This window comes from Pongo abelii, chromosome X (genome assembly GCF_028885655.2).
Source record: "Pongo abelii isolate AG06213 chromosome X, NHGRI_mPonAbe1-v2.0_pri, whole genome shotgun sequence".
Taxonomy (NCBI): Eukaryota; Metazoa; Chordata; class Mammalia; order Primates; family Hominidae; genus Pongo; species Pongo abelii.
Genome location: NC_072008.2, coordinates 114,380,709 through 114,408,273, shown reverse-complemented (window position 1 = coordinate 114,408,273; position 27,565 = coordinate 114,380,709). Strand labels below are relative to the sequence as shown.

Below are 27,565 nucleotides of genomic sequence, written 5' to 3'. Positions count from 1 at the left end.
CTGTAGGCTAAAATTTTTTTCTTAAGATTACATTTGATGTTCACCATGCATAAACTGTATTCCTTCAGCCTTCAAAATATGTTCATATATTATGCATAACTGATAGTGTTACAAATGATATATCTTAATATATTCAATGGGACTTCCATAATTTTTATTTTTAATTAGGTCTTTTGTAAATGTACAAAAGACCCTACTGCTCTCCACAGTACAAGAATAAGAATATAGAACCCTATTTCTGCTGCCAATCCCCAAAAAACTGGATAGAAAGGCAAAAGAATGAAGCCGATGTTGTTAAAATTCTCCCTGGTCCAGATTGCTTTTATTTTCAGGTAGAAAGTACACGTAATGTCTAGTAAACATCTGATGATAATTTTTATGACAAAAGCAGAGAGTACTAAAGGTTGAGGGATTGTTGTAATCTTCTGGTTTAATCAATATAGCAAAAAAAGAAAATCACTGGATACTTACTTGTATTCCAGGAGGACCTGGATATCCTGGATTACCCTTTGGTCCTGGCAGTGATGACATAATTATACTACCTGGTTCACCCTAAAAGAAGCCATCAATGGAAGTTCTAAGACACAGTTATTATACATGAAAACCAGCAAAACCAGAAAAATGATCTAAAGATTCAATTTGTAACAGAGATGTACTAAAAGATTAGGCCATCTCAGTAATAAAAATGATAAGTTTACCTTTTAAAGGAAAATAAGGAAGTGGCCAGAGTACACTGAAGAACAGTAGATTTATTAAGAGTGTAGTACCTTCAGTTATTTATTAAAAGATATGTAGTAAATATTAAGTATTTGCCAACAATTGTGGTAGGTTCTGGGTAATCAGTAATGGAGAAGATAAACAAGGCCTCTGTTCTCATAAAGCTAACAATATAATGGGAAAATACAGACCCTAATATGTAAAAATATAAGATGACAATATCAAGGGCTGTGAATATTAACGGCTATGAAGAAAAATAACATGGTACAATAATTGAAAAAAAAAACTAGTGGAGAAAATTAGTTTGGGTAGTCAAAGAAGGGCAATCTGTGAAGGTAACATTCAGGTTAAGACCTGAAGGATAATAAGGAGTCATCCAGGCAAAGATAGGAGGAAGAATATTAGGCAAAGTAAACCATATATACAAAAGACCCTAAAAGCAAAACATTTGGCACATCCCAATAACTAAATGCAGACTGATGTGGTCAGTGAGCTAAGGGATAAGTTTAGTGGTTTAAGATAAGGCTGTCAATGTAGGCAAGGACCAGAGCATGCAGTTCTTACAAACAAACTGTGGACTTTACCTTAGATACACAGTAGAAAGCCCTTGAAGGTTTATAAGCAGATTAAATTATCAATTAACACTTTTTAAATGCCATTCTTCGTTGCTTTGTAAAGAATAAAACAGGAGGGGAGGTAAGGGTGGAGTAGTGGTGAAAAAAAGAGACTAGAGACTAGATAAGAGGTTATTGCAGTAATCCAGATGAGACATTATGATTAACGTGGTAACAGTGGAAATGAAGAAAAGTGGATGAATTTAAGGTGCCTTTTACAGGCACACTTAGTGTTTAGTGATGGAATTGAATGAGGAGGTGTGTGAAGGAATGGAAGATATAAATATTAACTCCCAGGTTTTGAGATCATGTAAAAGTGTACATAACATATAGAGATGCAAATTTGAGATATGAGGAGCCACAGGGAGGAGCGGGTTTATTTTGTGGGTGGATTAACTTGGAACATGTGGAGATGTCAGAAAGGCTGATGAATACACGTAGCTAACTCAGAAGAAAAGTCTGATTTGGTATTTAGTAACTAGATAGTATTCAATAATATGGGCATTAGTAATATTTCTGGGCATTGCAGGGAAGGAGGAGTACAGACTGTGACCTGATGCTTGATGGACATAAAATAATGACCTTACATAGAAGACTGCAGATTAACCAGAGGTGTAGAAGAAAAATCAGGAAAGGATAGTGTCACAGAAGCCAGGGAAAAAAGTAATTCTACAGAGAGTAGGTGGTTAACTGTATCAAAGTGTAAGAAGATGAAGACTTAAAGTGTCAGCAAAAAAACTCAAGTCTGATATACACATTTTCAAGTGTATCAGCACATACAAGGTACTTAAAGCCATGGGAACACAGGAGACTACTTAAGGAGAGCTTGTAAGTTTACACCTGCACAACTTCTAGAAACATCAATTTTAAGACAGAAGTTTGAGTCATTATCCTACTGAAGTTGCTGGCTTTCCTAATATTTTATTCAAAACCTTCGTTCCCCAGGATGAGATGCTTACCTTCATACCTGGGATACCAGGGGGTCCCTATTATTAAAAAGAAAAAGGATTATTTTATATGTATGAGAGAGAAACAAGCCAATTACAGAATGCTTTCTAAATAGAGTATAAAATGAGTAGACTGCTGTAGCGTCATTTCTGAATAGGCTATACCTTAGGATACTTAGAGGTGACATTTGTATACATACAAAATCCTTGCTTTTGCCCAGGAGAAAACTATATTACCAACTTCTTTTTGAAACATTTTCCTCTAGTTTATTACTTTAAAATGTATTACTTTGTTCCACATGAATGCATTGGGCTCTCTCACTACATTTCTGCTTCTTTTGTTAATTCCTGTGTTCATCATAATCCCAAATTTTATAACTTACTGGAGGACCCTGTAAACCAGGAAAACCGGGACTGCCTGGAAATCCACGTTCTCCCTAGAAGGAGTTAAAAATAAAGAGCATGGAGGAACAAGAAACAAAGAATAACTATAACATCAAGATATGACTTCTTGAAAAGATTTCTGTAAAAGCCATTTTGAAACATGCCAGATTGCCAAAAAGTTCATTAGTCTTCACTTTCCAATTACTTCAATATCAACTACCCATATCAATTCAACTTTTATCCCAATTCATCTATCCCAATCAGAAGTAAAGCAAAAAAATCATCTACCTCAGTTCTTTTCTTCCAACAAAGACATTTTGAGACAATCATGCCGCAAATTCTTTCATCATATTTAAAAGTTAATGATCTGCCCCAATTTCCTGCCCATGTGTTATATGGATTCTTATTTTAACTGCTCTATTGCATTTTTCTTTTATTGTAAACTATTTCAAATTATTTTTGTAAAGGGGAAAAGATGGTAAGAAAGAAGGCCATTAATATCACCAAGAGGACAATAATAGCAGTAGTTCTAGCAATTGCAGGTCATTATGTTTTCTAGGCATCCAGCTTTTCTCACTCACTATTGTAAAGTACTAATATGGACACTTGGTTTAGAAAACAAAAGCTGAAATTGCTGTAGAAGAACACCAAAGCAACCTCCTTTCAAATACCTGTATGCCACGGTAATCCTAGAAACAACTTCATCAGAAGGTTTGAAAGAATAAAATTACTACTGTTGTGTGTCTTTGTGAGTCCAATACCCTTCTCTCCACCTTGTTACACATGGAAAAAGTAGGTCCTGAGAGAAAGGAAGTGGCCTAGACATCAAGTTTAAAAGACAGAAAAAGAAAAAAACCTATACATTGTGGCTCCAACTTTAAAGTTCATTCTTTTACTTACATAGTAAGAAATATAAGAAAAGCATTCAGACTTAAAAAATATGCATAATAAATCAATTTAATTTGTTTAAAATTTGTTACTCACATAATTGGAAGCCTGAAACACAAGTTAATCAATGCTCCCTTTAATCATATAGCACACTGTACTGATTATAGATACACTGGCCCTTCAAATTTGAAACTTTGGTTAGTGGTCTGTTTGTTTCTTAAAGCACACTGGCAAAAATAAATAAGTAAATAAAAATAAACAAATAACCGGAAGAGGCACAAAAATTTAGTCCAATTTAACATGAAATGTATCAGGCAAACTAACTCCACATTGGTCTTATCACTTTAAGGTTGCCCTAGCTAAAATGAAGAACACGATTAGTCCTCATGAATCCAAAATTTTTTTTAAAAATTATTATTATTGACAAGGGTTACATTGACCTGAAGAAATATTGGAGATGAAAAGAACTGTACTGCCTCAAGTATATAGTACAGTAATTATCACAAAATATGGCCATTGTAATGCAAAATAGTTGTTCAAGTTATTTTTAAAATATGCCCTATATAAAATCTGACATATGCCATTAATTAGAAAGATCTGGCCGGGCGCGGTGGCTCACATCTGTAATCCCAGCACTTTGAGAGGCCAAGGCAGGCGGATCAAGAGGTCAGGAATTCTAGACCAGCCTGACCAACATGGTGAAACCCCATCTCTACTAAAAATACAAAAAAATTAGCTGGGAATTGTGGCACGTGCCTGTAATCCCAGCTGCTCAGGAGGCTGAGGCAGGAGAATCACTTGAACCCTGGAAGCAGAGGTTGCAGTGAGCCGAGATCGTGACATTGCACTCCAGCATGGGCAACAGAGCAAGACTCTGTCTCAAAAAAACAAAAAACAAAAAACAAACAAAAACAAAGAAAGAAAGAAAGAAGGATCTAAGGTATTTTATGAATAGTTTTACAGAATATTATGTGAAAAACAGAAAATATCAAAAGAAAATACAGAGAATAACAATATGTTGCATTAACCTAAAGGAAAAGGAGAAAGGGGAGGGAATAAGAATTGGCTATAATATGTAAGCTTACAAGCAGAGCAAATTTTCCTCATTTTTTCTTGCTATCTATTACTTTATATTCAATCCAACAGTTGACTAAAGAGAAGAAACATTGGATCAGAAAAAAAAATGTTTGCTATATCTAAAGTTAGGGTTATTTACAATTGTTAAATGTATCATCTTTGCTGATGAAGAAGTTTCAGGTTTCATACTGACAGTTTATAGTAAAAACGGATGTGCTGTATTATATATAATTTTTTAAGATTTTTCTTAAGGAAGTTATTCGGCATGTTAAAAAATCTTAAAAACACGAAATATTTGAAAACATAAATTGTACCTAGTTTTTTAATAACGGCAAAGCAAATGAATGACATTCAGAAGTATTACTTTCAACAACTGATATAATATTTGAAACATATATATCCTAATTTCGTTTTAATTCTCATCCTACTTTATGCTAAAGTCAAAAAAGGGTTTGGTAAGTAATCTTCAACCCAATGCAATATCCCAGCTAATTATACATGTTTAATGAAATTATTGATAGTTCAATATATAGAAAATTGTAGTCAGAGCATACTTTATGTAATAGCCAAGACCTGAAGCCACTATATCCCTTCTTCTACATTCTTCATATTGATTTCTTTAGGTTTTTAAGTTAATTATTGTCAAGTATACTACCTAAGATGAAATGGATGGATCTCACCTTGGTTCCATTGCATCCGGGAATACCTTGAGGTCCTGGGGCCCCATCATGGCCTGGCATTCCCTTTGAAAAGCGACATAACACATGTATAATATGTCTTAGATTACTTTTCAAGAGATTTCAAAATAAAAGGTGAAATGCTACTTACAGGAAGACCTGGTGTCCCTGGAAATCCAGGAAGCCCAGGAGGACCCTATAAGAAGAAATAAAATCCTTAAACTAAATGACAACCAATAAAAATAAAATAATATCCTACCTAAGGATATTATGAAAATTATTTTAGAATAGATTTGGAAAAATTGTGTCTCACTATTTATTACTACTCATTGTTCTTTGAAACATTAGAGAAAAATCTCTTACATGTGTTTAAAAGTCTCTTTTATTGAAAACTATAAAAGAAACTTCAATTTGAGGAAGCATTGTCTTCATTGCACTTATTAGGAGCCGGCAAATTCGTGGATGAAACGTCTCTTCTAATGGATAAAGATCTCCCAGGTGTGTGATGAAAAATTAATTCAGCAGGGGATGGGGGAGTGGCAAATATATTGCCACTGAAGACATTAATAGTGATCACCCCCAAAATTCTTAAATTTCTCTGTCATGATTGGCAAAAATACAAGTTTGACAATATTCTCTGTAGGTGAGGCTATGATGAAAAAGTATTCTCATATACTGCTAATGAAGATTCAAACTCTACGGAGGGAAATTTGGAAATATCTAGCAAAATTACCCATGCATTTGCCCTTTGACCTAGCATTTCACTTCTAAGAATCTATCCTGAAGATACCCTAGAAATTGTGAAACAAAATATGAGAAACAAAGTTAACAATTGCAGCATTATTATAGATAAAGTTTAGAAACAACCATGTAACCAGTTATAGCTAAAATTAGAAACAACTTGATATGGTTTGGCTGTGTCCTCACCCAAATCTTATCTTGAATTGTAGCTCCCATAATTCCCACGTGTTATGGGAGGGACCCGGTGGGAGATAATTGAATCATGGGGGTAGTTTCCGCCATACTGTTCTTGTGATAGTAAGTCTCACGAAATCTAATGGTTTTATAAGGTGTTTCCCCTTTCGCTTGGCTCTCATTTTCTCTTGCCTGCTGCCATATATGATGTCCCTTTGCTCTTCCTTCATCTTCTGCCATGATTGTGAGGCCTCCGGAGCCACGTGGAACTGTGACTCCCTTAAACCCCTTTCCTTTATAAATTACCTAGTCTTGGGTGTGTCTTTATAAGCAGTGTGAGAACAGACTAATAACACAACTCAAATGACCACCAATAGGAACATGACTAAATAAATTATGGCACATTCACATAATGTAAAACTATGATTACTATGTAAAAACTAATGATTACCTCTCAGAGGAAGATTAAAACACTAGGGAAATGGCAAGAATGAAAGAGAAGCATCTCTGACTACACCTTGTCTTATAAAACCACATAGATGTTTTAAATAATTTAAAATTTTTAAAAAGGTAAAAAAGGAAATCATTAAAAATGAAAAATAAATTGGATCCAGTGTACGTATGTTTCAAGTTGTTGACAAAACCATACAGAGAAAAGAATTACTTCAAGTGCCTTTCATCAAACATGGTATCTTAACTCTAATTCTTTAGCAAAACTGGTCAATTCAAAGGGGGAAAACTCAACAAAGAAATAATTAATGGTTTTCAAGAATCCTATTATCCTTTTATCACTATTAAAATGTAAATTCTTATTTTGTTAAGTTATACAGTGTTATTTTGAAGCATATTGTAGGAAATAGGCATATTGTAGGAAAAAGCAAATAAGAAATTACATTTATGTTATTAGGAATGAACATTTTCACCTCAATAGAGAGAGAGATGAAGGGAAGAGGTAATAAGTATACAAAACCTTTCTTAATTTTAAATTGCAATTGGAAGCAATAATATGAACTCATGTTAATTTTTCTCTTAAAAATACATATTTCCACTGAGAAGACATTGAAACAGTGACAAATCGAGTAGCAATAAAAACCGCTCACTTTGGGAGGCTGAGGCGGGTGGATCACGAGGTCAGGAGATCCAGACCATCCTGGTTAACACAGTGAAACCCCGTCTCTAATAAAAATCACAAAAAATTAGCCGGGCGTTGTGGTGGACGCCTGTAGCCCCAGCTACTTGGGAGGCTAAGGCAGGAGAATGGCGTGAACCCGGGAGGCGGAGCTTGCAGTGAGCCAAGATCGTGCCACCGCACTCCAGCCTGGGCGACAGAGTGAGACTCCGTCTCCAAAAAAGAAAAAAAAGAAAAAACAAAAAAACAAAACAAAACAAAAAACCCCAACATTCAGGCTGTGGTATCTAAATCACATTTTTCACTAAAAAGAACCTGGAATTAGAGACATGGCCCATTTCAGATCTAAAGGGGAAATGCCAAGGATGAGCCTGAAAGAGCTTGTTGTGTCAAAAAGGAAGAAGTTATCAAAGATCAATGGAGTTTTCTGAAAAGAGCACAGGACAGGAGTCAACTTTAAAAGGCTTTCACAGGCAAAAGACGGGACAAATTGGCCTTCAAAAAAATGACTACAATTGATTGAAACACAAAAATTCCATGTGGATATAATGAAAAAAAAAAAAAAGTTGAAGAACTTTCCTTGATGACCACTTGAAGTTTCTGGTGTAGCAACTCATTGTCCCATTAGAATTCCAGCTAATAAATGAATGATTAATAGAATTTTAAAAATCAGCATCTTGCAAGTCTGAGCAAAATAATGACCATCCATGGGTGCCAAATCATTAGTCAAAGTTGACAGGGAAATTTTTGATGGCAGAATCAGGCTAATGTTATCTGAGACTACTGATCAAACCTAACATCAAAAAAAAAAAAAAAGAATAGCCTCATATTCATGCTGCATAATGTTATTCAATAGTTAAGTTCACAACACTACCTATAAAGTATACTTTTTCCTATTTTCTTTAATGTTATTGCAGTATGATTTATGCACAGCAAAATATACTAATCTTAAGTGTACAGTTCTGTACTCCCAGAAAGTTCTTTAGTGCCTCTTCCAAGGCAACCTGAAATTTGCAAGAAATATGGGGGACAGAGGAACAATTTAAATGACATCATGAGGAAACAAATCAGCCAAATCCAGAATGTGGAATGCAGTACAATGACCCAGTTTTTCCGATGGCATAATAAAACAAGCTTAATAAACAGCAACCCAAAGCAATACGTGGAACTTGCTTGGGTTGTAAATTGAATAAACCATTGTAAAAGGACATCTTTCAGACAACTGAGGAAAACTCAATGTGGACTGAACGTCAGAGTATTGAAAAACTATTCCTAATGTTTAAAGGTATGATGATGGTTTAGTTGTTACGTGGTTGTTAGTTAGAGGGACATGCTGAAGTTTTCATTGGTAGAATGAATGATGTGAGGGATTTACTTTAAAATATTCCAAAAAATAAAGTGGTAAGGTATATGTTAAACGAAACTATCAAAATGTTGTTCATTTTTGAAGCTCGGTGATGGGTTCATGGGGGTTCATTATACTATATGCTCTGTACATTTGTATACGTTTATCAGTTTCCACAATAATGTCTTCAAAATTCTGCGTGTCAAGAATTGCCTGTGAGCTGACACCTGAGGATGCAGAAACTATCAGGCCACCTATTCCCAAGCACTCTTGGAGTTCTAGTTGAGGGACATGGAGTTTCCAAGCAATCTCAAACACCTGCAATGGGAACTGAGAAACTAGCCGATTCTTTTTAGTCTCAATAGTGCTTAGAATACAGAATATAGTTAATGTTAACTATAGGGATATTAAAAATTATTTTTTATTATTATAAAGAGCTTTAATAGTATATTGATATCAATTTTTAACAGAAAAATAAAGAATTATGTCTGCTGAAATAAACTAAGGGTTTTGAGTTTCTTCCCTGCTTTTCCAGTACCCTATCCATATCAGTCATAAGATGCACATAAGGCAAGCTACATGATGTTAAGAAGTATATAGCAAACAGAATGTTTTTAATGTTTGTAAAATTATGCATCTACTAAATTTCTGATGATCAAATGGTTATCTTTGTCACACACGTAAACATGCTATGTCACCAACTATATATTTTATTTTCAAATTAGAGAGCTTCATCAATCTATGAACACAGTATTTCAGAGCTAAAAGGGACCTTGGAGATTGTTCTGTTTAGCTCTCTAACTTAACAAATGAAGAAACTGAGGGTCAGAAAGCTAAATGTGATTTTTTAAAAGCCAGTACTATTTTTTAAACTACGGTTTCCTCTCAGTTGTAAAATACACTGTAAGACGTATGTCAACTTAAAAGCTTTTGAGAAAAAATTATACTAAATGTACATTTCAATTTTGAGATGCATCCTTACTTTTCAGAGCCTCAAGACTTGAAAAGCCATGCACGTTAGATTTGAAGAAATGCAGTATTCCAAAACAGTTATTCTCTAATACAGTGGTTTAAACTAAAGTTATTCTCTTCTAGATACACAAAAAAATGATAATGTTTATACATGGTACACTAGGAGGATACACAGCCTGAGGTAACCAGCCTTCTGGACCTAGGCTGAGATAATCACACTGGTTAGGAAGTTCTGGTTTAAACCAACTACATGATACAGATTTTTAATTAAATGACAAACTTTAGAATTTAGGACTTTCATAATTCTCAACCATAAGCTACTTTAAAATCCTTTTATATTAAATAGACATATATATATAAATATATATAATAGCTATCAAAATACTAAAGAAGGGCTAGTTATAGACATATACCAACTCTTAAATTTAACTTTTTGAAGACTGTATTTATCTTCTTGGCTTTTAATATGGGTCTTTTCCAATTGTCTCATAATACTTCATTTGTTCTTTATCTGTTTCCACCAACAAAGTATTTGATATAGAGAAAATACTACTTACTCTGATTCCTTTTGGTCCTGGTGGCCCTGGAATTCCATCATCACCCTGAAAAATGCAATATTTTTAGTTTTTTTTCCTTCAAAAAAGTCCTCAAATAACTCATTTTCAATTATAAAATAGGAGATTTAAACTACTGTAAACATCTGTGAAAGTTAGTGAAAAACTTATACACCCAAGGAAGAATCATTTATTATTGAGACTGAAAGCACTGAGGTAAATTGTATGACCCAAAATAAGAAAGGCCTTTATTTCCTGAGAAGGAAATCGCTGACATATGAATGAAACTCTATACCTGTAAAGTTAATTATGAATCATACAAGAAAACAAAGATAAAATATTGATATAGTCATTCCCCAAATAATTTATTCGTAAACAAAATAGGAGCTGAAAATCTGGGCAGTTCCCATATTGTGTTAATCTGCTTGCCATGCTGGTATAATGAGCATCATCTCTGAGCCCAAATATGTGCTGTTCTTGAATTTGCTGTTTTCAAACCTCTGCTTTGTTTTATAACGCACTTTGTATTGGCAGAGCTTAAGAACAATTTAAAAAGAACCATAGACTTTCCTTTCTAGCTGTCAGTTCCATGCAAAAGAACCTACCCATGTGTGTATGTTAATATATGTACCCATTTCTAGTCACAACCGCATTGCTGAGAATTTAGTCTTACCTCACTGAGTTTTCGTTAACTATTTTCTTTAAAAAAAAATAGAATTAAAAAACCTAATTCTGCTCCAAGGAAAAGGAACTTTTAATAGCAAAAAATTGAAACCTACCTAAATCATCAATAGGGGATTGGCTTAATAATTTATGGTTTATACATACAATGTTAAGTTATGGTTTATATATACAATGAAATACAATGCAGTTATACAAAATGAGGAGGTTCTGTATATATTGATAATAGGATGTCTACAATGTATATTAAATTAAAAACAAAGGTAAAACAGTGTGTTTAATGTGCTACTATTTTACAAACAAAGGTGGTTAAAGTGTGTGTGGGTAACTCAGGGACTAATGGACACAGGTGACAAGGAGATCTTTCATTGTATACCCTCTTGAGTGACATGAACGTACTGCCTATCAAAATTAACTAAATTTGATTTTTTAGAATAAAAAACCTTTGGAAAATTGCGAGTGTGCATATTAAAGAATAATCCTACAAGTTTTTTGACTTAGTATATATGTTAACATACACATGTACCAGAATACCCAATCACATAAAAGGTACAAATTCAGCCATTTGGGGAAACATGGAGTCATACTGGACGCAGAAGTACACAATGCTTCAAATTCAGAATCCTAAAAGTTTAGAAAGCAGTTTACCTTCTCTCTTTTTAGATAATTGAAATGAAATCACAAAAAAAGATTGGACTGCTTTCTAAACTTAACCTGCATACAAGCACACCTTTATAGATGATCATGTTATTGTAGAATAGTCCTAGTTAATACTAAATTATTTCAAAGGAATTCTAATTTAGGTAACTTATTTTAATTTAATACAAATCTTTATTAAAACTGCCATCTCTCAGCAAGCATGGGGTGCAAGAAACTCAGTCCCTAATCCCAAGTAAACTCAGATACAAGAAATGTAACTTTTCCTGTAGCTTAACTTAATTTCTCTTCCAAAACACCTATTTCTATAACATGGCTGAAGTTTAATCTCAGTCCATTGGAGTTGCCACCTCATTTTCACAAGATCGTGTCTAAGTTTTGGAGAACTTAACTAGCTCCAATATGTTGAGGAGTGTGACAGTGTAGTCCAAGCTGGTATTCATTGAGTTGTTCCATGCCAATAGTATGCATGGATTGCTGCCAAGTTACTGCTCAATTCCATCCACTTGATTCTTTCAGATATCTCTGATACTTCTGTGCTACTCCTGGGTGCACAAGAATCATTCTGTTGCTCTTGCTCTTGATGTGCCATTAGACACAGGAAATTCAGTTGAGTAGCTCATCCACCAAAATTGTATGCACACATTTAGGGTCCCGCTGTTTTCTAAGTACTGAAGTTCTACTTGGGAAATTTAGCACAGGTCCCTTCTGCTCTTGAATCTAACAAAACTACCTGATGTAATGCTATCTTCCCAGAGATCATGACCAACATTCTCCCCAAATCTAAGCTCTGATTATAGTTAAGTGTTAAAAAGTATTCATGCATTTAAATTAATTTTCTCCCTTTATTGGAAAGACTACCTGGTGAGTATCCATTTGATTTCCTTAATACTCTAACAACATGATGTACCACCATCATATAAAATAATAAAATTAAGAAAAAGGGTTTTAAGCCAGTTTTCCTTTCCAGGCAAATGATGAGAAGTAGCCCTTTCATATATCAATTCACCATTCTACCTAATACAGATGGAAAAAGGCACTCAGCCAAAAGAGTCATTAAAAAAAAAACCCAGAAAATTCTCTGAGTCTTAAGTCCACTATTATCTCTTCCAATTCCATATCTTAATATGCACATTGAGATGCTATTTTTGCTCATGGTATAGGACAGACTGCCCACATGGCAGTCAAAGGACAGAGTCCCCACAACTGATAGGTTGAGACTACCTCCAGATACATGAGCTGATCCATGGGGCTGATCCATGGGGCTGGAGGGTAGGGATCTAACCTCTCTTCCCTTTCTCCTACAGACTAACCTTGTGACTTCCACCTTACTAAATTCATTGATCGCCTGTCCTGGGTAGTTCACAAGATTCTGATTTTGACAAACTAATGGATATGTCACCTATCGCTGAACCCTGCAGATAAACATCTGATTGCTGTGCTGCTGAATATTATGAATGGACGTTTCTCTAAACATGGTCCATTTTAGTACTTCAGGTACCCTAACTTTATTACACTGGACCTGATAGATTGCAACAATTGACTCTGATACCACAGGAAGAAAATACCTGCTGGGATGTCAACTCACTCCTGTCCCATATGGAAGCAATTGAATCATCTGGGAAAAGGGACATATGATCTGCCATTGGAGCCATTTTGGCCTCGATGGTGGTGGCAATTTATTTCTCTATTTCTGCCTCCACCTTACACAAATTTTTCAATTCCACTCAAGTACTCTGCTCACCAGGAGGGACTTCTGGCTGGTTGATCTCCATGGTAACCAATGACTCTTACATTCCCAGAACTGTGTGCACTCTTCTTGGGGTATTATTTCTTTTGTAAAAATCAGGCTTTCAACATTCCTACCAATGTAACATACATAATAGGACATTGATAAGAGATACTCAAATATTCAAAACAGTCCCTCCCATTAAGCATATAACATTACATAAAACAAAATGAGAACTCCAAAACTAGATAGACTCCGGTTATTCAGGAGAATTGCCAGCCGGCATTACCTACTGTCTACTCATGGGAATACTCCACACAACTTTTCTCACTGTCAGCATCACTCAATTAGAAAAGGTTGTCCGCAACCTGTCTTTGACCCTTGCTGAGGTCATTAATGATATTACTTCAGCTTTGGAAACAAAACAGACTAGCCTCAATTCCTTGGCCCACATAGTGTTAGCTAACCATATAGCCCTTAACTGCCTGCTGGCCAACTGTGAGGGGTCTCTGGAATTGCCAGCACCTCATATTGCACCTAGATCAATGAAAACTGGCAAAGTAGAACAATCCATCATAAGACTTAAGAAAAAAGCCTCCTGGCTCTCTAACGTAGATCAAGTGGGCTATGGGACATCTATTACTGGCTTGGCAATAGCTGGGGCTCATGCTTACATTCAGTTCTCCAAGCAGGCCTGTTCATCATGCCTAGAATATGATTGATCATGATCATAATCTACTGTGGCCTCAGACATTATCCTGTTTTTGACAGAGCCCTTCAAAGTCCAACCCATTTAGGTCCATGATGGGGCAGCTTATGTTTCTCACTCAGGCCCTGAAAAATCAAGGTATAGAATTGAGAATGTGGCTCTTGTCTAAACACCTATGACTGTTCGGGTCCAACCAAAGTCCTCTTGGTAGGCCTCATAAGAGACAGCTACCCTCCACAGAGCAAACTTGGTGCACAGCTAATGCACTGCAATCTCTGAAGTATCAGTCAAAGATTCAGGCTCCCATGGCTGGCTGTGCTCAACTGCGTTTCTGCATTTAAAGGCCTCTTTTGGTGGAGACCTTCTTATGGGAGGAGAAAGAAACCATAAAAATACTTTTTCTGCACTCTGATTCAGTACATTTCCATCCTAGCTCTTCTCCTTCTCCCACCCTGCCCCTGGGTCCATACAACTGCAGGAGCTTTTCGTTCTGAGCTCCCTCAGCAGTCAAATGATTTCCAACATCTGTGCTGATCCATCTGACCTTTGCTGATGCTGCACCATGGGGACAAATAGAACAGTGGGGGAGTCAGCACTTTCTCCAGTTTAACTTTCTGCTTATAATATTGCAGTAAGTGAGTAAAGGTTTGACTGTTACTTTCATTTTGGCTTCTTCTCTTTATCAGCTACTCTAACAACTGGTAATTCAGCTCTCTCCAGCTCAGCTAAGCTCTTGACAGAACTCAATTTTTGTGAAGGCAGCCAATAACTACATACAATCAACAGCATCTTCCAAAAGCATCTGAATATGGCAGTAATATTTAGTTTTTTAACAAAATACAATAAAGCACAGACTCCCCGTCATTCCATTGTTTCATTTACATATTAGTTTCTTGCTATAATTCAGTAACTTTTTAGTTGATGTGACACCTAGTCCCACATTTAAGATGACTTAATTCATCTGGCATTACTGGTTGGCAACATGATACATACCTTTTGTCCCCGAGGCCCTGGAGGCCCTTCTGGACCTGGAAATCCAGGCAATCCTGGATGTCCTTCCAAACCTGGAAACCCTCTCTCTCCCTGCAATTAAATGAGAATGAAAGGTAAAGTCATTTGTGAATTTTCAAGCACAGGCATGGTTGAGATTCAAAAAGATCACATGACTATCTAGACAAAACTAACTTAATTTAATTATGTAAATTCACAGTATCTACTAACATGGGAAAACCTGTTAAGATGTGGGGGGAGAAAACACAAACCATCTGGAAATTATATCATATGTGGTAATCTCTTTCTTTCTTGTAAAAGTAAAAAGCATATCAGAGATGAAATGAGATTTAAACATACTGACATCAAGAGTTTAACAGGGAAGATAGCAAATCCAGGAAACCAGATCTGTAAGGGTTACATTAAATAAGTATGGAGCAGGGAAGGGTAAAAGGAAACCATCAGAGAAGCTCCCAGACTTGAAATTAACCAGAAAAAAAACCTTCAAAACATCAAAACTTTTATTACTTTTTCTAATTGTAAAATTAATACTAAAAAGGAATATACACTCACCGTAGAAAACAAAAGTATAAAGAAAACACCACCATTAATTCCTTTACTCAGAATAATTACTCGAATTGTGACTCAGGTCTCAGTTCTAACAGCAGCCTTTATCATCACCAGGACAGGAAGACTGCCTATCTACCAGTGAGGACCCATCATATCTTATCAGCACCTTTACAGTAGGGTTGCCTGATGTGAATATCTGTACAGCCAGAAAGGTGGGGAAGCAGAGCCAGCATGTGTACTAATGCTATTTAGATTAACACATTACGGTTAGTTAATCTGCATATAGCCAATCCTAGTAAGGGTGTACACTCCAAAACTAGGGGATCCAGTTACACAAAGATAATTCATCACTATGAAGTTTAAGAACCCCGAAGGCTCAGAATGATGGTTTCCAGCTTTAAAAAACCAAACACTGCATGTTCTCACTCATAGGTGTGAATTGAACAATGAGAACACTTGGACACAGGAAGGGGAACATCACACACCGGGGCCTGTTGTGGGGTGGGGGGAGGGGGGAGGGATAGCATTAGGAGATATACCTAATGTAAATGACGAGTTAATGGGTGCAGCATACCAATATGGCACATGTGTACATATGTAACAAACCTGCACGTTGTGCACATATACCCTAGAACTTAAAGTACAAAAAAAAATATATGTATATATATATATAAAAGAACCCCGAAGGACAGCTTCATGGCACGTGCTCCCAACTACAGGATTACAAGTAGTTCCTCTACTTTCCTAAGGCTTGAAGGCTGTCTCTGGTCAGACCTCATTCTGGGAACCCTCTTAACAGATTCTACCCACAGTGACAGCCTGGACAGCACGTGAGAAAGAGAAAGCATCCATATCTACTAGGTGACTGACTAATGGGCCATTGAAGACACATATCTCTAGAGGTTAAGGTACAGCACACTTTTATTTCTACTCTGAAAGTGTCTGTGTGTGTGTGTGTGTTTTGTAAGTACTAAATTTAGTCTAAAAAGCTTAGATGATTTTGTGCTGAATAATTCAACAAACATCCTATAATAAATATAAGTACTTTGAAAAGACTACTTCTGGTCAGTTTCCACTTTTCATTTCAAAGTTAATGAAGCTAATGTTAGTCAATTAATGATAGATGGCAACATTCCTGTAGTTTTGACAATAATTATTACTGACATATTACTACATTTCTTATTTTCTAGACATATATCCCTTTGTTGTTTTAATTAGTGATTAAATGATGATAATTTAGTATTCATCAACCTCAACACAATTGTTTTTGAGGAAATAAAACAAGAGGAAGAAATTAAAAGTTTTAAAATTTTTAGAGCTAGATTCCCTCAAATTATTACTGGCAGAGCTAGTAGTAGAAATCTGATTACAAGTTTCAGTCAGAAAGAAAGCACAAAGGAAAAAAAATTTAGTTACAGTAGATTTTCATGAGAGGAAAACAGGTACATTTTGGGATCTCAGCTGGTATTTAGAGCATATCTCTGCCAAAACTGGAGGATAGTACTTGAAGAAAGCCATATTTTCTCAGAAGCAAAACTGCTATCTCGCCTAGAGATAAGAGAGGAATAAGCTAAAAATTTTAAGTGGAGGTGCTAAAAACCTTAATTTTGTTGATATTAATAAAACCATATACCTATAAGTGATATATCCTGAAATCTCCTTGCACTGCAGTCAAATAATATCATGGTCCTATCTAGCAGAGTGAGCAATACTATAGTAAAGAAGAGAGAAGGGCAACTATCAGACAGTAGCAAAAGGAATTCAAAGATCAATACCAGAGCCTTTGAAAGGTACTAAGGTTACTAAGTAGAAATTATAGAAGCCTTGAGCGAGGATGTGGTGGGGATGGGATCCTCCACCTAATTTCTAATACATATGGTAGGGAAGGTTGACATTTGTTGTTGCCTACTCTTTGCTGCCTGTTGTTAGGCACTCGTTTAATACTTACAACTACTGTAGATTTTCCTGTAATTTGCTAACACTCACAAACAGAAAATGGCTATTTCTAAAGGTCAAACTTAAAAAAAACTGGTTTATGCTGCCTGCCCATATTTGCATAAAAATATCATTCGTATTTTCCTTTGTGCAATAATATTTCTCTCCCTCTGCCTATCCTTTAAATACTGGTATTACACTGGATTCTTTTTTTGACCTTCTCTCTCTTTACCTGGGAATCTAAAATATCAACTCTTTTTCCTAAAAAACTAGGCTCTCATAGGCAACTGTCTGAAACATCTTCACTTGAATGCATACAGGCACCTAAAACTCAATGACAATAATAATAGCTAACATGTATTTAGTGTTTTCTATACACCAAAGAATTACTCTAAACTCTTTCCATTTTTTATCTTATTTAATACTCTCAATGATAATATGAGGTAGACATTATTATTTCCATTTTATATATGAAGAATCAGGACAAGGAAAAATTGTGTCATTTTCCTAAGAAGAAACTTGATATAAACAACACTGAATTCATGTTCTACTGTCTTCTCCATTCCAGGAAATAGCACATCCCAACTACCCCAGTCAGAAATTTGTAATAACTTTAACTCCCCTCGAATTACTACTTCATCTAATCAATTATATCTTCTTCAACTTTGTATTCTTAGTGCCCAACAGAACAAATACTCAGTAAATTCTCATTCAATGAATAAACTTCCTTAATGGATTAAATAAAAAATATGGCATACGCTTTTGTCAAAAGTTAAAAACATGTAAGATTTAGGGCTAGGGGAAATTATACAAAGGATAACTTTTAGTGATCCTTTGGCTGGTTTATATATCCTAAGCTAGCACTAAGAAGAATAAAAATCTAATGTACTGAGAAGTAGACTAGCTTGTGAGTTAAAGGCATCCATAAAAGTGTTACCATTTTCAGGAAGCGCACTTTATAATGACAATAAGACAGTTGTATAATCATGCAACTTTAAAATAAAAAAGCATTTTAAGAATAGTTTCTCAAGGAAGAAAAAATTAAACAGGAAAATATTAGAACTCTGAGGATAGGAAAAATACAAAATAGGACAAACTGCTATAATAATAATTGAGATTAAAATTATTTCAGATTATAATATTGTAAAAATGCAGACATTATATGAACATATTTATGTAAACATATGGACAAGGCAAGACCCTTAATGAGCAAATGAAAATGATAATTTAATTAGGTAATGCAATTATAGGCAATTTGGTTCTCTTTTTTGCATAATGTCTGTTTTGTTTTTGTAGTTATGTAGCACTAGAAATATTTTATGTATTACAATTGGTAGAACAAGAAAATAGACCTTTGGCAACTGTCAAAATGGAGATACTCTAAGTCAGATATAAAACTTTAGCTTGCATTAGAACCACTTGGAGACCTTATTAAAACACACATTACCTGGCCCTGACACCAGAGTTAGATTGAGTAGGTCAGCTGCAGAGCTTGAGATTTAGCATTTCTAACCAGCTCCCAGTAAATGCTGATGCCACTGACAGAGGCACACTTTGTTTAGTTAATGTTTGATTGTGTCACAGATTTTACATTGTCAACTGGTTAACCTGATCTCATCCAGGGTCTAGCAAGTTTTCTTTGTTTAGCAATGTGCACTTGGACAGATTCCTTTTAGGGAAATCTAGATGTTTTATTTCTATGTTAAAAACATATTTTTAAAAAGCAGTTTTACTGAAGTATAATTAACAGAATAAATCATACATGCGTAAAGTATACTATTTTAAAAGTTTGGGGTTTTTTGTTTGTTTTGGGGGGTGGTTATTTGAGACAGGATCTCACCTTGTTGCACAGGCTGGAGTGCTGTGGCACAAACACAGCTCACTGCAGCCTAGACCTCCTGGGCTCCGGTGATCCTGCCAGCTCAGCCTCCCTGAGTAGCTGGAACTACAAGTGTGTGCCACCATGCCCAGGCTTTTTATATTTTTTGTAGAGACAGGGTTTCACCATGTTGCCAGGTTGATATCAAACTCCTGGGCTCAAGTGATCCACCTGACTCAGCCTCTCAAAGTGCTGGGATTACAGTTGTGAGCCACCATGCCTGGCCAAAAGTTTTGACACATATATACACCAGTGAAACTGATTTGGCTCTGGGTCCTCACCCAAATCTCATCTCGAGTTGTATACCACATAATCCCCAAGTGTTGAGAGAGGAACCTGGTGTGAGATGACAGGATCATGGGGCCAGTTTCCCCCACACTGTTCTCTTGATAGTGAGTGGGTTCTCACAAGATCTGATGGTTTTATAAGGGGCTCTTCCCTCTTTGCTCCTCACTCTTCTCTTTCCCGCTGCCTTGTGAAGGAGGTGCCCGCTTCCCCTAAGCCCTCTGCCATGACTGTAAGTTTCCTGAGGTCACACAGTCATGCGGAGCTGTGAGTCAATTAAACTTCCTTTGTTTATAAATTACCCAGTCTTGAGTATTTCTTTATAGCAGTGCAAAGATGGACTAATACAGAAATCATCACCACAATCAAAATAATGAGCATAGCCAATCCATTACAAAAGCTTTTTTGTGCCCATGTCTTCCTTATGCCTATACCCATCTCCCTACTCCTACCTACCCCAGGCTATTAGAGATCTGCTTTCTGTCACTGTAGATTAATTTGCATTTTCTAGAATTTTATATAAATGGAATTATAAAGAATGTACTCTTTTTGTCTGACTTTTCAGTCAGCATAATTACTTAGACATTCAAACTTGTTGTGGTGAATATCAATAGTTCTTTACCTTTTATTGTTGAGTAGTATTCCATTGTAGAGATATACTGCAATGTGTTGATTCATTTACCTGTTGATGGGAAGTTGAGTTGTTTTCCAGTTTCTGGCTATTACAAATGAAGCTACTATGAATTTTCATGTACAAGTTTTTATAGGCATATGCTTTGATGTCTCATGGGTAAATGCCTAGGAATCAACAGGGTCATTTAATAGATGTTTAACATTTTATTAAATTGCCAAACTGTGTAGATCATTTTCCACTTATACCAATAATCTATAATTGTTCCAGTTGCTTCCACATTCTCATCTATACTTGCTTTGGCTAAAAGTTTTTATTAGATATTCTAACAGGTTTATGGTGGCATCTCATGGTGGTTTTCTCTTGCATTTCCCTAATTAATAATGTTGAGGATCTTTTCATGTATCTATTTGCCATCTATATATCTGCTTTTATTAAGTGTCAAAATATTCTTCCAATTTGTTTATAATTAAATTTTATTTGGAGCTGTATGTTTTATTATTAAATTTTTAGAGTTCTTTATATATTCTGGATACAAGTCTTTTATCAGATATGTAATTTGCAAATATTATTTTTCCTGGACTGTGGATTATCTTTTTATTCTTTTAACAATACTTTTAGAGGAGAACAAGTTATTACTTTTGAGGAAATACAACTTAACAGTATTTTCTTTGGTGGATCGTGTTTTTGATGTCAGATCTAAGAAATATCTGCCTAACCCAAAGTCACAAGGATTTTCCCTTTTTTTTCCTCCTTAAAGGCTTTAAGGTTTAGATTTTATATCTAGGTCTATGATGCATTTTGAATTAACTTTTATATAAAGTGTGAGCCATTTTTGTGCATACACATATGCAACACTTCCAGGACTATTTATTGAAAAGACTTTCTCCACTGCCTTTGCATTTTTGTCAAAAAACAGATTCACTATTTACCTGTGAGTCTCTATTATGTCCCATTCATCTATATGTCTATCATTTGGCTAATAGCACACTATCTTGTTTACTGTGGTTTTATAATAAGTCTTGCAACTGTGTACTGTAAATCCTCCAACATTGTTTTTTATAAAAGCTGTATTTGCATTTCCATCTAAATCTTAGGATCAGCTTGTTAAATTTGTAGCCCCAGAAAACCACAAGAATTTTGATTGGAGTTGCACTGAATCTATAGATAAATTGGGGCCAATTGTCAACTTAACAATATTGAGTCTTCCAATTCATGAATATGATATATATCTCCATTTATTCAGGTCTTCTTTTATTTCTCACGGCAATATTTTTGTAGTTTTCAGGGTATGAGACTTGCACATTTTTGTCTGATTTATTCCTAAGTATCTCAAATTTTTGTTGTTATTTTAAATGGCACTATTATGATTCCAATTTACTACTTTTCATTGTTAGATTATGGACATATGACCGATTTTTTTTCAAATGTTCGTAACAGCTTTATTCATAATATTCCCAAATTGGAAAAGAAAAACAAAAGCAGATGTCTTTTAATGGGTGAATGGTTAAGCAAACTTTGGCAGATCCATACCATGGAATACTAAGCAATAAAAAGGAAATAACTATTGATACATGCAGTAACTTGGATGCTTCTCAAAGGAATTATGCAGAGTGACAAAAGTCAGTCTTAAAAAGGTACATACTTTATGATTCCATTTGTATAACATTTATTTTTTACCTACTTTTAGGTTCGGGGGTATAGGTGCAGGTTTGTTACATGGGTAAATTGCATGCCACTGAGGTTTGGAGTACAAAGGATCCCATCACCCAGGTAGTGAGTGTCGTACTGATAGGCAGTTTTTCAACAGTCTCCCCAACATCTTCCCCCACTAGTAGTCCCCAGTGCCTATTGCTGCCATATTTATTTCCATGTGTACTCAATATTTAGCTCCCACTTATTAGTGAGAACATGTGGTATTTGGTTTTCTGTTCCTGCGTTAATTAGCTAAGGATAATGGCTTCCAGTTGTATCCATGCTGCTGCAAAGGACATGATTTCATTCTTTTTTATGGCTGCATAGTATTTCATGGTGTATATGTAGCACATTTTCTTTAGTCCACCACTGATGGGCATCTAGGTTGATTCCATCTTTGCTATTGTGAATAGTGCTGTGATGAACATATGAGTGCATGTGTCTCTTCAGTAGAATGATTGCTTTTACTTTGGGTACACACCTAGTACTGAGATTGCTGGGTTGAATGGAAATTCTGTTTTAAGTTCTTTAAAAAATCTCCAAACTGCTTTCTACAGTGGCTTAACTGATTAAAGAATCTCCAAACTGATTTCTACAGTGGGTGAACTAATTTAAATTTACACCAACAATGGATAAGAATTCTCTTTTCTCTGCAACCTCACCAACATCTGTTATTTTTTAACTTTTTAATAATAGCCATTCTAACTTTTTAATAATAGCCATTTTAACTGAGACAATGGTATCTCATTATGACTTTAATTTGCATTTCTCTGATGATTAGTGACATTGAGAATTTTTCACATATTTGTTGCCCATATGTATGTCTTCTTTTGAGAAGTATGTGTTCATGTCCTTTGCCCATTTTTGAATGGGGTTATTTATTTATTTATTTATTTATTTATTTATTTATTTATTTGCTTGCTGAATTGTTTAAGTTCCTTATAGATTCTGGATATTAGATCTTTGTTGGATGCATAGTTTGCAAATATTTTTGCACATTCTGTAGGCTGCCGGTTTACTCTGTTGATAGTTTCTTTTGCTATACAGAAGCTCTTTAGTTTAATTAGGTCACATTTGTCAATTTTTGTTTTTGTTGAAATTGCTTTTGGGAACTTAGTCATAAATTATTTCCCAAGGCCAATGTCTAGAATGGTATTTCCTACATTTTCTTCTAGGATTTTTATAGTTTGAGGTCTTACACGTAAGTCTTTAATCCATCTTGAGTTAATTTTTGTATATGGTGAAAGGCAGGGGTCTGATTTCATTCTTCTACATATGGCTAGTCAGTTATCACAGCACCATTTATTGAATAGGGAATTATTTCCCCATTGCCCATACAACCGATTTTTATTTACTGATCTTAGTTTGTTGGTTTTGTTTATTCTGTGATCTTTCTAAACTCACTTATAAGTTTTAAGAGTATTTTAGCATATGTCATAACATTTTCTACATTGACAAATCATGTCATCATCAAAAAAAAAAACAAAAAAATTATTTCTTCCTTTTCAATACTGATACTTTTTCTTTTCTTTTTCTTGTCTTACTGTATTGGCAATGTTGAATAGAAATGGTGAGAGCAGATGTTCCTGAAGTTAGGAGAAAGGAACTCAGTCTTTCTCCATTGAGTATAATTTTAGCTTTAGGGATTTGGCATATGCCCTTTAAGGTTGAGGAAATCTCTTCTACTCCTAGTTTACTAAGAGTAATTTTTATTAGAAATGGATATTGAATTTCATTAAATGCATTCTTTGTTATCTATTAAGATAATTATTGGGGGTTTATATATTTATGCTCTAAATTTTGTTTTGGTCTTAATATAGTGAATCACAATTTTTCATTTTCAAATGTTAAACCAAACATGGATTCCTGGCATAAATCCCACTTGGTTACAACCTATCATCCACTTTATATGTTGTTGGATCTGATTTGCTAAAATTTTAAGAATTTCTGTATCTATGCTCACAACGGATACTGGTCTGTGGTTTTCTGTTTCTGTAATTTTGTCATTGCTTGGTTTTGGTATCAGGGCTTTGCTTGCTTCACAAAATTAATTGGAGGGCATTCAATATCCCTCTATTTTCTGAATAAATTTATGCAAGATTGACACTGTCACTTGCAAAAATGTTTCATAGAATTCGTCAGTAAACTCTTCTGGAACAGGAATTCTAAGTTGGAAGGGTTGATAATTCAACTTCCTTAGTATATATAGGGCTAATTTATATTTTGCTTCTTTCTTTCACTCACGCATTTATTTATTTTTGTTTTTGGTAATGTATGTTTCTTAAGGAATTTGTCCATTTCACCTAAGCTGTTAAATTTATTGTTATAAAGTGATTCATCATAGTCCCTTATTGATCTTTTAATGATTGTAGGAACATTCCTGATATGGATAATTTGTGTTTTCTATTTTCTTATCTTCTTTTGTGCTATCAATTACCAACTTTTGACTGTGTTTTCTATTTTTTCTCTAGTTAATATATTGCTACTTTTGTCTTTATTATTTCCCTCACTCTCTTAAATTTAATTTGCTTGTCCTTTTCTAGCTTCTTAAGTGAGAAACGTAGGTCACCAATGTTAAATCTTTCTTCTTTTCTAACACAGACATTTAAATCTATTTCCCGCCTATGCCTTGCTTTAACCCCATTCCAAAATTTTCAGTTTTCAACAATATGTAACTAAAATCATTTTCTAATTTTCCTTGATTTCTTCCTTGGTCCAGCAGTTATTTAGAACAGTGCTTTCTAAATTCCAAATAGTAGAAATTTTCTACAAATATTATTATTTATTTCTTACTCATTCCATTGTAATAAGAGAATATACTGATATTTTTAATCTTTTGGTATTTAGAGGGTCTCATTTTGTGACCTATCACATAATCTACACTGGTGAAAATTCCATGGCTCTTGAAAAAAATTATATTCTGTAGTTGTTTGATGTTGGGCTCTTTTTATGTCAATAAAGCCTAAGTTGTTAAGAGTAGAACAACTGAAATAGGAGTGTTAGAATCACAACCATGATTGTGGATTTGTCTATTTCTCCCTTTAATTCTGTCAGTTTTGGCTTCATGTATTTTGAATCTCTGTTGTTACACTTGAAACAGTGCTTTCTGTTAAATAAATAGAGGAAAAGAGATACAATCCTCTTATATTTACCCGCATTTACACCATTTCTATTACTTTCCATTCCTTCCTATAAATTCACACATCCATCTAGTGAGATTTCCCCTTAGCCTGAAGAAATTTCTTTATATTTATTTTAATGCAAGCCTCTTCATGAATAATTCCCTATTTTTATTATGAGAAAATGTCTTAAATTTGCCTTTATTTTTGAAGTATATTTTCACTGTATATAATAATTGTGCTTGCAATTTTTTTTAGCTCTCTAATGATGTTTTCACATTGCTGTACATTATCCAATCTTTTTGATGAGAAGTCTGTCATCATTCGTATAATTGTTCCACTATACACGGTGTAAATTTTTCTCTAGCTTCTTTCAAGATTTTCTTTCAATCTCTATTTTTTCAGTAGTTTCATTATGATGGGCCTAGGTATAGTTTTCTTCGTTTTTATTTTGCTTGAGGTTTGCTGGACTTCTTATATCCGTAAATTTATACTATTCACCAAGTGTGGAGAATTCTTGCCATTCTTAGTGCCCCACAATTTATTTTTCTTTTTGCTTCCCTGTTCTTTCTCTCTTGTCCTTAGAGAACTCCATTTATATTTGTATTAGACCATTTGACACTGTCACAGAGGTCACTGGGGTCCTATTCTGTTTTTTCTTTTTTTCATTTTTTCTTCAGTGCTCTTCAGATTGAGTTGTTTCTTCTGATTTATCTTTAAGATTACTGACTATTTCTTCTGCCATCTCCATTCTATTGTTAAACCCATATGGTGAATTGTTTTTTCTTATATTCTGCTTTTCAAATATAAATTTTCCTTTTTAAAATAGTTTCCAAAATGGGCGGTTCCAAGATGGCCGAATAGGAGCAGCTCCAGTCTACAGCTCCCAGCGTGAGCGATGCACAAGACAGGTGATTTCTGCATTTCCAACTGAGGTGCCGGGTTCACCTCACTGGGGATTGTCAGACGGTGGGTGCAGGACAGTGGGTGCAGCACACTGAGTGTGAGCCGAAGCAGGGCGAGGCATCGCCTCACCCAGGAAGCACAAGGGGTCGGGAATTCCCTTTCCTAGCCAAGGGAAGGGGGGACAGATGGCACCTGGAAAATCGGGTCACTCCCACCCTAATACTGCACTTTTCCGATGGTCTTAGCAAACGGCACACCAGGAGATTATATCCCGCGCCTGGCTAGGAGGGTCCTAAACCCACGGAGCCTCACTCATTGCTAGCAAAGCACTCTGAGATCAAACTGCAAGGTGGCAGCAAGGCTGGGGGAGGGGCGCCCGCCATTGCTGAGGCTTGAGTAGATAAACAAAGCGGCCTGGAAGCTAAAACTGGGTGGAGCCCACCGCACCTCAAGGAGGCCTGCCTGCCTCTGTAGACTCCACCTCTGGGGGCAGGGCATAGCTGAACAAAAAGCAGCAGAAACCTCTGCAGACTTACATGTCCCTATCTGACAGCTTGGAAGAGATTAGCAGTTCTCCCAGCACGGAGCTTGAGATCTGAGAACGGACAGACTGCCTCCTCAAGTGGGTCCCTGACCCCCGAGTAGCCTAACTGGGAGGTACCCCCCAGTAGGAGCAGACTGATACCTCACACGGCCGGGTACCCCTCTGAGATGAAACTTCCAGAGGAACAAACAGGCAGCAACATTTGCTGTTCACCAATATTCACTCTTCTGCAGCCTCTGCTGCTGATACCCATGCAAACAGGGTCTGGAGTGGACCTCCAGCAAACTCCAACAGACCTTCAGCTAAGGGTCCTGACTGTTAGAAGGAAAACTAACAAACAGAAAGGACATCCACACTGAAACCCTATGTGTACGTCACCATCATCAAAGACCAAAGGTAGATAAAACCACAAAGATGGGGAAAAAACAGCAGAAAAACTGAAAATTCTAAAAATCAGAGTGCCTCTCCTCCTCCAAAGGAACGCAGCTCCTCACCAGCAACAGAACAAAGCGGGACAGAGAATGACTTTGACGAGTTGAGAGAAGAAGGCTACAGATGATCAAACTTCTCTGAGCTAAAGGAGGAAGTTCAAACCCAATGCAAAGAAGTTAAAAACCTTGAAAAAAGATTAGACGAATGGCTAACTAGAATAACCAATGCAGAGAAGTCCTTAAAGGGCCTGATGGAGCTGAAAACCATGGCACAAGAACTACGTGACGAATGCACAACCTTCAGTAGCCGATTCGATCAACTGGAAGAATGGGTATCAGTGATGGAAGATCAAATGAATGAAATGAAGTGAGAAGAGAAGTTTAGAGAAAAAAGAATAAAAAGAAACGAACAAAGCCTCCAAGAAATATGGGACTATTGGAAAAGACCAAATCTATGTCTGATTGGTGTACCTGAAAGTGACAGGGAGAATGGAACCAAGTTGGCAAACACTCTGCAGGATATTATCCAGGAGAACTTCCCCAACCTAGCAAGGCAGGCCAACATTCAGATTCAGGAAATACAGA

The 27,565-nt window shown here is 35.6% G+C and overlaps 1 protein-coding gene across 7 annotated transcripts in view; it reads right to left on the bottom strand.

Annotated features, from left to right (window-relative positions):
- Positions 1-27,565, bottom strand: part of COL4A5 (collagen type IV alpha 5 chain) — a 255,393-nt gene that overhangs the window by 128,016 nt on the left and 99,812 nt on the right. For all 7 annotated transcript variants that reach the window (XR_008518135.1, XR_008518134.2, XM_054544953.2 and 4 more), the window contains exons 4-10: positions 14,989-15,078; positions 10,223-10,267; positions 5,456-5,500; positions 5,308-5,370; positions 2,662-2,715; positions 2,291-2,317; positions 472-552 (exon numbers count right to left, since the gene is read on the bottom strand). Coding sequence is in view for 5 of the 7 variants with exons in the window: in XM_054544953.2 (XP_054400928.1) it covers positions 472-552; positions 2,291-2,317; positions 2,662-2,715; positions 5,308-5,370; positions 5,456-5,500; positions 10,223-10,267; positions 14,989-15,078 (405 nt within the window). In the remaining 2 variants the exon portion in view is untranslated. The remainder of the gene's footprint in view (positions 1-471; positions 553-2,290; positions 2,318-2,661; positions 2,716-5,307; positions 5,371-5,455; positions 5,501-10,222; positions 10,268-14,988; positions 15,079-27,565) is intronic.